The sequence below is a fragment of the Chamaea fasciata genome, unplaced genomic scaffold (assembly GCF_029207755.1).
Source record: "Chamaea fasciata isolate MVZ Bird 193981 ecotype frontalis unplaced genomic scaffold, bChaFas1.0.hap1 SCAF_18, whole genome shotgun sequence".
Taxonomy (NCBI): domain Eukaryota; kingdom Metazoa; phylum Chordata; class Aves; order Passeriformes; family Sylviidae; genus Chamaea; species Chamaea fasciata.
The window spans coordinates 3,757,823-3,772,233 of NW_027094103.1; the positions used below are offsets into that span (position 1 = coordinate 3,757,823).

Below are 14,411 nucleotides of genomic sequence, written 5' to 3' on the forward strand. Positions count from 1 at the left end.
TGCTGTAATTTACCTCTATCTGAATTAGGGGAGTAGCTCAGCACTCCAGATCTAGTTACACCCAGGCTGTTGCTTCTGTCGTGGTAGAACTGTGGTTAATATAGTCATCAAACCAAATGGAAGTAAATTTTAAGAGATCTGTAGCATAAACACTCGGCTTATTTAAATTTCTTCTTTATTAACTGTGATGTGTCATAACTCCTGCCACCATTGTGCTCTGACCACAAAGCCATTAACTTAGAAATGCTGTGGGGTGTATACAGTTTCTTATTATGAAAAAATGTTGATGTGTTGATTTGTATGTACTGAATAGAACTGATGGATAAGATTCTGTATGTCTTGACTGTTACATTAAAGGATACAGACTGTTAAAAACAAAGGTTTCCATAACCAGTTTTTACAGATTTTTCTTAATCAGTACAGGGAAAACTTTAGTCAAGGGGCTGGTTTTGTTCTGTTTTTTGGTGGGTTTTTTTTTTCCACAATGGAATTTCTTTCTCTCTTGAATAAAAGGCAAGAAATTATTTTTGTTGAGTTAAAGACAGCCTTGTATGTATGGGTTGCTTACATCCAGCTAATATTTAGGTGTAAGTAGCTAGCCTGTGCAGGACCTGTAAAGGAGAAACCAATGTGTAAATTGCCATGGTACGTCATGATAAATACAACTTCTCTCCAATGAGGCTGAAAGGTGTTGATTTTAAGTCCACTGACAATATTCCAAAAACTAATCTAAGTCTTATTCTATCTATATAACATCTCAGATGTGCCATATATCCTAAAATTGGAGTCTCATCCACACACCACTTGCTGGCCTGGTAGAACACTCTACCTGTTAGCACCCAGCTTCCCTGACAAACAGCGCTGGGTCACAGCACTGGAATCAATAGTGGCAGGTGGGAGAGTTTCCAGAGAAAAAGCTGAGGCTGATGCTGTGAGTATAAAAGTTTCATTTAATCATAAAATATTCTGGGAGGGAGCAGAGTTTTGAAAAATATTTTTTCGGTATTTGACATACTGAGGTTTAACTGAAGGTAAGTTATTGCTTCTGCCTTATGATTTGAGCACCAGGAGCCAGTTCAATGTGAGATTGATGCTGTGTATTACAATACCCTTCTTTAGACTTGAGGAGTGTAGTAAGGGAATCCAAAAATATCTCTGTAATTCCAGCAAAGGAAGGAAGAGCAGTTAGGACACGGTTTAAATCCAGTCTCATAAGTTACCACATAAAATGAGCAAACCTTAAAAGAAGCAAAAACTCCCTCCCCTTCCATTCTTAGAGAGCCAGAGGTTTTATGTTTCTTGCTGGGGGGAGGTGTGTGTGGGTGTGTACTTTTTAGTTTAAGTTTTAGTCCTAATAAGAGGTTGAACAGATTTGTTTAGGCTTTGGATAGCCTTTCTCACACTGTAACACTGATAACTATTTTCTGGTAAAGGGAGGTTGGATTCTATAGCATTGCATAAGAGAATATTAGCTCTGGAGGTAGGGAATATCTGACTGCAGGAAATACTCTTTTTTTTCTCAGACTCACATTTCTTTTGTCTCTGAGAAAAATACATGCTCCCACCAACATTTATACTTTCTTTAATCCTTCCCCTTGGAAAATTCCACTGCTCTGTTGTAGGAGGCTGGGGAAAATGGAAAGGATAGAGACAACAATGGGTTCTGTCTGAATTTAGGATACTTCTGATCAGTTTGCCTTACTGTGTCTAAGGTAGATAAAAGTTTACTAATTCTTTTGTAGGAGGCATCCCTGCAACTTTTAGCTTTCTGAGAAAAAGAAAATCTGTGCCAAGCTCTTTGCCTGTCTGAAATGATGACCTTACATTGTTAAAATACTCACAGATAAAGAGATGAAGACTAACTCAACAAGAAAAAAATATTTTTGTCATTTGCAGAAACTGCTGGGGAACTCCCTGCTGAAGCTGGAGGGTGAAGACCGTTTGGATATAAATTGCACAATGCCCTTCAGTGACCAGGTAATGGCCGTGTGCACTTGGGTCTTTCTCAGTAGTGGATAATTGATTCAGGGAAATGGTAGCTTGATTGCAATATGTGCAATTATGCACTCGTTTGTGGGTTTGATTTTTCTCTCCACTGCTAAGGAGTATCACCCAAGTTGCTGTTGGAGCATTCCTTGTTTTCCTCATGGAGTGCCTTTTTTTTCTCCTGTTGTAGGTAGTACTGGTGGGTGCAGAAGAAGGTCTCTATGCCTTGAATGTACTGAAGAATTCCTTAACGCACATCCCAGGAATGGGAGCTGTCTTCCAAATTCACCTCATCAAGGATCTGGAGAAGCTGCTCATGATAGCAGGTACAGGGCTGTGTGTTCCCGCTGGCCCTGCAGTGGTTCTGTGCTGCCAGGTCCTGCTTGCCTTTGGATTTGTTCCAGGTTTTTCTCTGGTTTTTTATCAGTAAATTGGCAGGAATGACTTGCTGTGGTTAACAGAGGCTTGTCTGAGACTGCCTGGTAAGGGATTATGTGAATGAGTGCTCAGTTAAACCTCCACCAGAAACTGATTTCAGAGCTGAGGGAGGGAAGAACCAGAGACAAAACATTTCCAGGTTAGAGGTCAGTCATCATTTCAAGTTCAATTTAAAAAGTGTTGAGCTAATCAGTGAACATCTCTTCCTAATTATTGCATAACCTTTTTAATGTAATTAACTATTTGAGGACCACTATGTGATCACTGGGGCATAGGGGCAACTCTTATCCTCTCTTGCCCTGTAACAAAGCTGGGACTCCTGTCATGATTTAAGATTTCTTTATGAAAGGAACACCATCTTTAATCTCTCCATCTGTGATTTTCCAGAGATAATCCTTCCCACACGGATGTAGGCATGCTGAACATTAGGGTGTATCTTCATCTGAAAGCTGAAATTATCAAGTGTCTATAAGACATTTGTAGGGAATGAAAAACAAATTCTCTCTCTTGTACTGCTAGTTATGTGTTTTTTTCCTGGTAAGGGTTTAAGATGTCCATGGTTTATTTGTGTCAGGGTAGTAGGGAACAAAGCAAATCTCACACATAATGAGAAGGCTGTGTTAGTCTGTCACTGGACTTCTGGGAGGAATTGGCCTTGGGCTGTAATGCAATTCATTAGGGCAGTTCTTGGAAATCCCTTGCCAGTTCTGCTGGCACAGAGTGATTAAAACATCTTGTACTTGAAGAAGTTCTGAAGGGCAAAATAAAACTTCCTGGCTAATTTTGAATAGTGTCTAAATGAGGCCACAATTACTGTGTTCTGCTAGACTTCAGCAACACTAATAATCCACGCAGGGAATGGTTTTCTCCTGGTGGATTTACTGCCTGTTGTCGGGTTGGGATTTTGTAAGTTTTCTGCTTCAGTTTGAATAGGAATGATATGGAATGAATTCTACATGGTACCTTGTGACTGTTTCCACAGTAACAACCTGTAACAATGAACTGCTGCTTAGGTAAGACTTGTAGAGAATAGGGAGTCCTCCCTTGATGAAATGCAACCTATTTTTGTTTCCAGGAGAAGAAAGGGCTCTGTGTCTTGTTGATGTCAAGAAAGTGAAGCAGTCTCTAGCCCAGTCTCATCTCCCAGCCCAGCCCGATGTCTCACCAAATGTCTTTGAGGCTGTCAAAGGATGTCACCTTTTTGCTGCTGGCAAAGTAAGTTACAGCTCCCTTGTGCCCCCAGACCACCCCTTAGACTGCTCTGAGTTTAATATTAACAAATCAGCATCTTTATTCCACTGGCAACACATTCAAGGTTTGTATTCTAGTTCTGAATATTTTTCTTCAAATAAGAATGTATGGGCTGAAGAGAGGCTGAGCTGGAGATAGAATGGGGGATTTGCTGCTAATGTGAATCAATTCAATCAGGATGCCATCATGGTGTAGCTTAAACTGCTAGATAGTAAGAAATCCAGCATAGCATGGTACTACTGCCTCCTCACTATTGACTGCAGTTTTGAGATTTTTCATTAGTGAATTCTGTCCAGGCTTTGTTCTTGAATGGCATGCTTCCAGGCTAGCAAATTTCCTTAGGTGTTTGTGTCACTTTAATTCTAGACATTTACACCGATAACTGGTTTTAGTATGGAGCATTTAACCACAGCAGAAATTCTCATTGACAATTACTTCTGTGACAATTACTTTGGTAACAAACTGAACACCACTCATTTCGAAGTGATGCTTAAGATAAGTTTCAGGGGTTAAAATGTAGACCTAACCTATTTCAATTTGTCAATCCCTTTTCTGTGGAAAACCTTCTCATTTTTTATTAACGTCTTTCAAGCATAAAAGAAATCATCAAAGCCATTTAAATTCATGTTCTTTTTTGAGAATGTGAAGAGGCTTTTCATTATTTCATGAATTCACAATAATTACCCTATTAATAAAATGTACTTGCTTATCTCTGCAAAGTTCTTTTTGTGGCAAGAGGTTCTGGGATCCGTTTCACACGCTCCGCAATGGAATTTATTTTATTGCCATCCTGAACTATGCTTGTTATCTTCCTTACAGGTTGAGAACAGTCTTTGTATCTGTGCAGCCATGCCCAATAAAGTGGTGGTTCTGCGATACAACGAGAGCTTGAGCAAGTTCTGTATCAGAAAGGTGAGTTTAGTAACTCCCTGCTGTAGTTGAGGTTAATTCACATAGTGCTCTAAGCCTTTGCTGTGGAGCAAACATCTAAAACCTTCCTGTGTGCATGTGAAAATTTGTTTGCCAGCTGAAATGATAACAAATTGCACTGTGCACTGACTCAAAGTGGAGTAGGCAGCAATTTCCTTAATAAGAGTTGGCATTTTTGGAGAGATGCAGAACAGAACTGTGATTTTTTGTGATATTGGACTGAGCTGTAATCATACCTTCAGAGATCTCTCCTCAGGACAAAAACTTTAAACACCACCTGCCTTAAAACAGGCTGGCACCCAGAAACTCATGTCCTCTCCTTTTCACAAATGAAAGGATGTTCCAGTCACACTACACTTTGCTGGGAGGTTCTGCAGGTCACTTTGCAGGCACTAGTTCATTCTGCAGTGTGACTGAGGCAGTTATCCCTGAGTGCTCCATGGGCACTGCTGGAGGGGAGCAGTGGGCACAGTCATGCAGATCTGGCCTCCTCAGGAGGAAAGGCATGAATGATGGAGATCTGGGCACAAACAATGGGGATGCCAGCACACCTGGAACGTCCACAAGCCTCGTAGCTGATACCAACTCCTGCTCACAGCAGGGAACACCGAGGGTCTGCAGCCCTTCCTCTGACAAGGGCTTACATGCAGAACATGCAAAGGCTGTTTTAGAGGCCAGGTTTTCCTTATCTCCGCTAATGCAGACAACTGAATTTAGATCCTAACAAGAATGGCAGCAAGCCCAGAATATGCTTTTCTTTTCTGCCAGCTAAATTAAGGATAAAGTAGGATTTATGCAAGGAATCTTGTCCTCAGAAGATCTGGGGATCTGTGTGTCAGGCTAACCTGCAGAGCTATACAGCACTTCAGTCACAAGGCAGGTCTTGGTGCACAACATCCCTCTCTCATGTACAAAGAAGGAAGGAAGAAAGATTGGCTGTGCCCTACTGTAAACAGGGAGCACTACTGCTCCAGAAAACTGAGCTGCAGAGCAGCAGAACATCTTCCAGAACAGTATATTCTTCCAAAAGGAAGAGGATCTCCCTTGAGGCAAGCTGATACGTAAATCTGCATTCAAGCAGCACTTCCAACAAACCAAAACTTTCTTCTAGCAAGAGTTTTTGTCCACATGCTTTTGAGAGACTGTTAGGGTGTTTGAGGTTGTCACCGCTCCCTTCTTAAGGATAAATGCAGCAATATACAACTTTCCAGACTCAGCATCACCTGTAAGCTGGTACAGGGGACTAATATCTGTCTATATCTGTCTATCTAATATTTGTCTATACTGTCCTTTTTTCCAGGAGATTGAAACCTCTGAGCCTTGCAGCTGCATCCATTTGACCACTTACAGCATCATCATTGGAACCAACAAGTTCTATGAAATTGAGATGAAGCAGTACACACTGGAGGGTAGGAGACAATTCCTGAGAAATGCTCTAAGTGGCTCCACAGGTTCTTTTGTATGGCTTTTCCAAAGCAATTTAGGGAAAAAAGTTGGTGCAAATCAGTGTTTTTCTCCATTCTCTTTGCAGAGTTTTTGGATAAAAATGACCACACTTTGGCCTCTGCTGTGTTTGCTGCTTCCACCAACAGTTTCCCAGTCAGTATCATCCAAGTGAACCCAGCAGGGCAGAGAGAAGAGTATCTGCTGTGTTTCCATGGTAAGTGGTGGATGGTTGAGCAGGTGTTGCACTACTCGTGTTCTCTGAGCTGCAGAAGGTACCCAAATGCTGTTGAATTTTGGACAACCTGCTTTGGCTTAAAAGTTCTCCGTGCCTGGTGGATCAGTTGTTGCACGTAGATTTCTGTGCCTGAGGGAAGGACTGCAGGCAGCGTGTTAAGTGCAAACAGGTGTTTGATTATTCTGATAAGACGTTCAGGGGCTCTCAGACTAGGGCTTTGTCTGGTTTCAGTGCAGACAGATGAGACTTTTTAACCTTCTGGTGATTAAATAAGAGAGGGTGTTATTTTTTTGTGTAGCTGCTTTGGTTGCCCTCTTGTCACGGGAATGCACAAACCTTCTAAAGCCCTCTAGCAGTAATTTTGGGTGAGTAATGGTAGGAATCTCATCACCTTCCCAACTGTAGATTAAATAATGACCTTAGTTTAGCTGGAACAAAGAGATGTGGAACTGCAGCACCTTTTGGCCTGGCAGTATTCCTACACCTAACCAATTCCATGGCATTTAGAGTAACTCATGGTAATCTCAGATTTGCAAGATGTCCCTGACAAAAAGCCTGGGAACAACTATGTTTTTCCCTTCAGAAATAAATGAATAAAATTCAGGCAGATGTTGGTGACCTGATGTGACTTCTCTTGGCAGAGTTTGGTGTCTTTGTGGATTCCTATGGAAGACGCAGTAGGACAGACGACCTGAAATGGAACCGCTTGCCCTTAGCTTTCGGTAGGTGTTGAGGGACAACCCCTTGGATTATGGAAATCATTGAAACCTTGTGGAATGGGTACCCTGCACTCAACCCTTCTGTCTCCTTTTCCCTTCCCAGTTCTTCCAGAAACTATGGAGCTTTTTCCCATGATTTAGGCTTATTATAAATCCAGATGGCAAACCCTCTGAAATATAAGCAATTTAAGGAAAACTAAACCGAAGTTCCATTTCCTTAATGTTCCTGGTCTGACACTGATTGAACTGGCTAGTGGAATTTTTAACAATGCTCTAAGTTTCTGAAATAGTGAAGAATGTATGAGGGCAGCAAGGTTCCCTCAGGCCTTTTGCACTGTCTAATGGGATTTTGTTCAGTTAATAGTCTGGCTTTAATGCTTTTTTCATGTTACTTTGGTTAGTAAAGTCCTTGAGACTTGAGTTTCAAAGCAACAGTTCTTTAAGCTTGCATCTCCCCCTTTACTGATGGTGTCTGTGTCATTACATAAGATGTATTCCTTAGTTTTCCCACAGGGCTGTCAGCCTCTCTTGTGCTTTCTGTTGTGTTTTAGAAGTTTTTAATAGAGAATGTATTTTGTGTTTTTTCCTGCCTTTGCACTGCTCCTCCAGCCTACAGGGAGCCCTATCTCTTCGTGACCCACTTCAATTCCCTTGAAGTGATCGAGATTCAGGCACGAGCTTCTCTAGGGTAAGTTGTTCACTTTTCATTCCTTTGAACAGCCTGTTTTGCAGGAATGTATGGACTTGCCAGGCAAAGGTACTGTGCTGGCACTGTAAAGATTTCTTCCTGCAATTTTCCCCAGAACTCCAGCACGAGCCCACTTGGAGATCCCCAACCCGCGGTACCTCGGGCCTGCCATCTCCTCGGGAGCGATCTACTTGGCCTCCTCCTACCAAGACAAGCTAAGGGTGATCTGCTGTAAGGGCAATCTGGTGAAGGAGACCAACAACGAGCAGCAGCAGCAGCAGCAGCACCACAGAGGCTCCTCTGCCACGCGCAGGTGCGGAGACGTCAGGGTGTCACGGTGATGGTGTCGGGGTGTTCCAGTCCCTGTGTGCCTCAGGAGCAAACTTCCCTCCTGACACCTTTTCCCCTGCTGTGGTGGGATGTCCTTGTTCTCTTCTTAGAGGCTGGTGACAATCAGTTACTGTAATGCTGGAATAGAGTCACTAATGGCTTAACATCCACAAGGAAACAAACTTCAGCTCTAGGAAGATGTGGGTAATATCCACAAATGCTTTGTGACCTTGTGCTGGTTTGCTTTGATGATGTGATAGAGCTCTGGCTTCAAAGCTTTTTGAGCTCAGAGACACTTGATGTGACACTAAACATGGCTTGGCTGTAACAAGCTGTAAAGCAAGAGCTCATTTCTATCAAATAGCAAGTCTGCCTTAGGGAGATAGTGCTGGGAAGTTGTGATGTGATACACAGGTAATTAAATAGTCGGGCTGATGGTGCCACTGTGTGCACACAACACTGAGAAATTGAGGCTTGTCGTTCATCCCAGCCTGGTCTGAGCATCCCTGAGCCACAGGAGATTGTGTGAAAACACATATATTAAATTTTAGTGTATTTTTATATGGAAAAGCATACGGCTGGGGTGTATGAAAAGGTGTTCTTCTCTGGCCCGTTCCGTTCACATGACTTACACTAGCAATCCTTTAAGGCACTTTGCCAAGGTGGCTCATGTGATGGATACTCCGGCTGCCAAAATCTCTCTGCCTTTTCCATCTTGGCTCAGGGAGGGGCTGACACTTCTCACCCGAAGGGTGCTGGGGGAAAAGTTACATTCTTTTTGCTAAAAGAAAACGTAATGGGAGGTTTTTGTCACTCAGCGGTTCACGTCAATTATTTTTGAATGACAGCAGCCCGAACAAGAGAGGCCCTCCCACGTACAACGAGCACATCACCAAGCGCGTGGCCTCCAGCCCGGGGCCCCCGGAAGGGCCCAGCCACCCCCGGGAGCCCAGCACGCCCCACCGGTACCGCGAGGGCCGCACGGAGCTGCGCAGGGACAAGTCCCCAGGGAGGCCTCTGGAGAGGGAGAAATCCCCGGGCCGGCTGCTGAGCACCCGCAGGGAGCGCTCCCCAGGACGGCTCTTCGAGGACAGCAGCCGAGGGAGGGTGCCTGTGAGTGGGGCCAGAACTCCTCTTGCTCAAGTCAATAAGGTAAGTCAGGAGCCTGCAGAACGTGTCTGTTCTCAGGAAAAGGCCTGTAGGTACTGCAGAAGGGCTGGTGGCACTGGAAAGCACAAGAGCGGATCAAATCTCACACCCCTGCTCCTCAAATTCTGTTGGAACAGAGCCCACATGGTGCCATGCACTGGTCCTGTGACCCCCTGCCCTGGGCTGGTTCTGGCACTGCAAAAGCTGCTTGACACTAGAATGGGCTGTGAGAGCAAAGGTGCATTTACTAGCAAGTGATAGAGGATTTGAAAGGGAATGATGTCTGGAGCAGGGAACGTGGGAGCCCGCTGTGCTCAGAGTGATGCTGACAGCGCCTGCCTTTGTCAGCGTTTGGATGACAGGAGCCCTGGCTCTGTGGGAGCAGCAGGTGACGTACTGCTCCCAGCACCTCGTGCCTGGAAGAGAAGAAACACCTGTGACTTGTAACTTGTCCTTTTATTTCCCTGCCAGGTCTGGGACCAGTCTTCAGTGTAAGTCTCAGCTAGACAAAGTCACTCATCTTGACCTGCAGGAAAAAAAAAGGAAATATACTGAGTATATGCACTCCATCTGTCTGCAGCCCAGTTCCCTAACAGCATTCCTGGGCCAAAGCTCGCTCCGCAGCGGGAGCCGTGACGCTTTTGAAGACCGTTCGCAGCTCAGTTAATTTCTCTGCACTTTCCTGCACTCCTGTTTTTGCACTTTGTACTACTGTTACTCTTTCAAGCAGTTCATGAACTTTTTGTATCCACTTTAGTCCCGAGTAGTTCATCCAGGAAATGGGACTTGTGTCCTACCCCAGGTCATCACTGTGGTTAGCACCCCTTAACACAGAGTTGGTCATAGTTCTGAGACGCGCTGGGAGCCCCTGATGGCCTGGAAACAGAAGGGCCAAGGTGAGTGAGTCTTTCGATAGGAGCTGTGGTTGGATGTTCTCCACAGAACACATGAAAAATTTCTTCTGATTAGCCTGTTCACCTGCCACTTCTGAAAGTTATTTTGTTCTCACTAAAATCGCTTTAGAGCAGCTCTGATGGGGAGGGAAGAGCCCTGCTTTAACCAACCCCCCTGCCCGGCCCTGAGACAAAGTGCATTACCTATAAGCTACTGGGTTGTAAGACTTTATCCAGGTCTTCTGCATGACAGTTCACTGCATGCTGCTGCACCATCACTGGCTCTCTCCTTTTAGGTTGCTTTGCTGAGTAGTGTATTGTACCTCACTTGTAAATTAACTGAAACCTTTAGATCACGCTGCAAAATAGCCGTTAATTACTCTGGAAATTTGGCACCGAAGAGTTAACAAGCCTTATTCTATGACAAGAATTACACTCACACTTGTGTTCTCCTCTCGGCACTGGACATGGTCTCTTCAGCAATGAGTCCTGCCAGCCTCAGCTCCCCCGGGGGAGCAGCCCGGGCTTGCTCCTCCCCTGTAGCTTGTGGTGCAATCAGATGCGGTGTCTTGGCACAGGACACCCACAGGGAGCAGCTTTGGCAGTTGCTGACACACTTTCGCTTCCCCGTGTCTGACCTCGAGCCTTTTATTGCTTCCTATTCTCTTTTGCTGTGAACATGAAGCAGAGAGCAAATGATTTTCAAAGCAGGTTTTGACCATTCACTCTGCAATAGCAACATTCTAAGTGAACAACCATGTTCTTTACAACTGGAAAGAGCAAAACTGCATCCAATCTTCCCTTGGAGCCACACTTAAACTTCTGCTAGTCCCTTGCAAGCCTGTGCTAACCTGTTCTAGAAACCCATCAAAATTCCAATGCCTTGTCAGTGTCCTTTGGCGAGTTTCATGAATATTGTATTCTGTTCTCTTGTCTGTTGGGTTATTTTCAGTCAGATGATTTGGCAGGAAATTTGCTGAAAGTTTTTGTCTCCCGGTCTGAATATATTGAAAGGTCACTGAGATCAGTCTTTAAATCTTTGCATCTCATGGAAGATCTTCAAGACCTCAGAAATGGGCTTGTTGAGTCCTGAAAGTGTATATCTTGTGTCTTGTTCGTGAAATGCTTCCTGCTATAGAAATAGCTCAAAGGACTGTACATATTTACAAGAAACTTTATATTCGTAACAAAAGGGAATTGAATTGGTTTCTACTTTTTTATTGTAAACTGTGCGTTTTTCAACACTAGCTTTTTGTTTTACTGGTGGTTGTGGACAGCCATCTTCAGACACTGGAGGGGCCTCGCCTCAGTCCTCCTTGCTCCCATGAAGAAATATTGTAACATTAAATTGCAATTGAAGCTTGTTAGCATAAATGAGGTTTTAGGTCTCTAAAAGTACAGGATTTTTCTTCATTACCTTTTTATTATTGACAAGGAAGGGAACCAGAGGGACAGTTCAAAGCTCCACCTGGAAAGTATTGAACTTTGTTGTTGAACAATAACCAAATAAAACAAATAACTATCTTGACTGGCATGGTGAAATGACGGCTTCCTTCTCTCTGGAGTGCCCCTGCCCCTCCTGCCCCACGCCTGGCTCTGGGGCTGGGGAATCCTAGGCGACACAGCTGACCCCAGAGCAAACCCTGGCAATATTTAGCATTCAGTACTCGTCATTCATTCCCTGAACAAACCCCAAGCATGTTCACATGCACTAACCCAGGTGGATTTATCCAGGTACTTCACCAGAGCAGCAGTCACTGCAAGCACCTACAGCTCAATCCTGCCTCACCCCTGAGATGGGCAGAGGGGGAAACACTGAGAGTATCTGGGTAAATAGTCTTGCCCTGCTAAATGACCCCACACATCTTGAACTGGAAAAAAGGCATCTTAATTAACAACAGTGTGATCTCATGACAGGTTTGGGACTTACCCCAGCAGTGTACTGGGGGCAAAGCAGAGGGAGGCAGTTCCTCATCCCACTGCTGTAACATGCTGGTGCTTTAAGGCCTAATAGCTGCAACTTTAAAAAAAGACCATTCACAAATCCAGTCAGATTGAGTACAACCTGCAGTTACTGTACAGCTCAACTTACACCTGCTGGGAAAACTTGCTAGATCAGACTTAAATGTAAATACATCTATTTTTAACTGAACTAGTTTTTACAGGGTCTGAAGTATTCTTTCACAGGAAGAGGTTTTTAATATTCACACTGCTGCCTACAGTAACTTAATTTGTCCTCCTACTGTTGAGTGTTTTTGGTTCTGTGCACATACCCACCCCCTCAGCCCTGAGAAAGGGCTTGTTGGAGGCTGTGGGGGTGGGTTACCAATGGCTCCTCTTACGTTTTGGTCTACATGACATTCTCCATGAAAATGCTCTCCATCAACCCCGAGCTGCTTGATTTATCTATTGTGCCTACTATGATGTATATGATGAAATGCTGACTTGTTCAATGTTCCTTTATTTCTTTTACTGTGCACAAACAATACTTATTCAAAGCTCATTGTTGCAGTCCTATGATGCATGATCCGAATTGTAACAAAACTAAATTAATCCAGAAACTGGTGGAGTAAAAAAAAAAAATTTATTAAGCTTTTTGCTTCCCAAGAACCCTGCACAGCTCCATGTCAGCTTGACCCCCCCATGCTGTGCTGAAATTCAGGGGGTTGGGGAGGGCAGGGAGATCTTGTTATTCCTGTACTGGTTTACTCCAGGGTCCCCAAAAGTGACTGTAACAAAAGCATCTGCATCTACCTTTAAAAAATGTGCTCTCCTAGCAACAGCCAAGAATAAACATAACAGCACAGACTGTGAGCTGTGGGTGGGGAATGTAAGTGAGCTAATAAATCCAACTCTTGATCCAGCTTTTGCCTTTGGAGGGATTTGATTCATCCCTTTGCAATAACGGAACACAGAGTGATTAATCTAACTCATTCACCTGTCAAGCAGAAGACGACCTAGCAAAAAAACCCAATAAAACACCCCAAAACCCACCGCCCATCAAAAACCAAAACAACCAGCTTACCTCTTCCTCATCCACCCTCCTACTGGAGAGAAAGGGATGTGGGGGGCTGAGGGTGGCAGTGGCTCACCTGAGGAAATCTGTGGCTCCTGGGACTGTCTGGGAACAGCTTCCATTGCCTGCTGCCCATGGCTGGAGAGGCCTGGGGGCAGCTGGGTTTGGTCACCTGTGGTCAGGGAAGGGTGGAGCAGAGCCAGGGCCATGCCTGCAGGCCCTCACACTGCCTGGGCCCCCACCCTGGGCTCCCCCCTGGCCCTCCCAACCTTTGGAGGCTGCAAAAGCTGATGGTGCAGTGATAGCTGCAGTCCCTGTACTGAGCCCTCTGCCAGCTGAGCCAGGGCCAGGGGCTACAAACCAAAAATCAAAATTAAAAAAACCTTTGCACACAATAACTGTTCCTGTCCTGTGGTTCCACCATACCTGATGTACAGATGGAAGAACATGGAGTGCCCTGCAGGTACCAGCACTGACCACACATCCCACAGCCTTGGCATTCCCTGGAGCTACTGGACCCTGCAGAGGCACAGACTGTCCCCCTCACACAGCTGGACCTGACCCCAGAGTGTCACCCTGGTGAGGACAAAGACTTGGGGAAAAAGGTCTGCTTGAAGTGGCTGCTGCAACAAAGAGAAGCTGACAGGAGGCTCAAGGCCCATCCCAAGCTTTCCAGCTCTGTCGCTGGAGCTTTTAAATAATTGGCCCCTTGTCCTTCCTCTAAACTTTATGTCACAAAAAAAGATGAACAGCTTGGTCTTCTTCACTGACTGAGTGCAAGAGGAGAAAGTGTTTCAACCTGCATCCCTGAAGGAAAAACTTGTACAACCCACCAAGGCATAAAACTGCAATCAGGAAATCACATGTAATAACCAAATAACTCACTGAAGGCCGGGTTACCACAGATGGGAAAGGTAATAACAACACAAGTCACCCACTTCTCTTGAAAATGTTTTATTTGTTTCTAAAGAGGTTGAAAACAAGCAATTCTGTAGTTCAGAATACCAAATACTATCCATAGCACAGAATGAAGAAAGAGTTTTCAGAGAAAACCATTGCACTAGACCCAGATCTACTCAGCTACTGAAGATACTGCAACGAGGCTGGTGAACAGACCGCAGGATGGCAAAGCACCCTCCCACTGTGGCTCTCTCCACTCCAAGCTGGCTGCTGCAGCTCTGTTCCCACTCAGACTCCTCTCAGACTTGTGCAAAGTGCTTTCCCTCACAGTGGGAAGGGCTGGTTGTCATTGGCACAGTCACGGTGCCCCAGGCACCAAAACAAGCCAGGGAAGGGCCCCTCCTGCACTGGCTCCTCCCAGGCAGGCCCA

General features: G+C 44.7%; 1 protein-coding gene across 6 annotated transcripts in view; it reads left to right on the forward strand.

Moving 5' to 3' along the window:
• Nucleotides 1–12,928, forward strand: part of CIT (citron rho-interacting serine/threonine kinase) — a 69,600-nt gene extending 56,672 nt beyond the window's left edge. For 4 of the 6 annotated variants that reach the window (XM_066199696.1, XM_066199701.1, XM_066199698.1 and 1 more), the window contains exons 37-48: nt 762–931; nt 1,897–1,977; nt 2,177–2,312; nt 3,500–3,639; nt 4,495–4,587; nt 5,906–6,014; nt 6,137–6,265; nt 6,928–7,008; nt 7,615–7,693; nt 7,809–8,006; nt 8,872–9,175; nt 9,644–12,928. In XM_066199696.1, the coding sequence (XP_066055793.1) occupies nt 762–931; nt 1,897–1,977; nt 2,177–2,312; nt 3,500–3,639; nt 4,495–4,587; nt 5,906–6,014; nt 6,137–6,265; nt 6,928–7,008; nt 7,615–7,693; nt 7,809–8,006; nt 8,872–9,175; nt 9,644–9,667 (1,544 nt within the window). In that variant the 3' untranslated portion in view covers nt 9,668–12,928. The remainder of the gene's footprint in view (nt 1–761; nt 932–1,896; nt 1,978–2,176; nt 2,313–3,499; nt 3,640–4,494; nt 4,588–5,905; nt 6,015–6,136; nt 6,266–6,927; nt 7,009–7,614; nt 7,694–7,808; nt 8,007–8,871; nt 9,176–9,643) is intronic. The other 2 variants (XM_066199697.1, XM_066199699.1) reach the window with 1 other exon arrangement.
• Nucleotides 12,929–14,411: the final 1,483 nt, after the last annotated feature.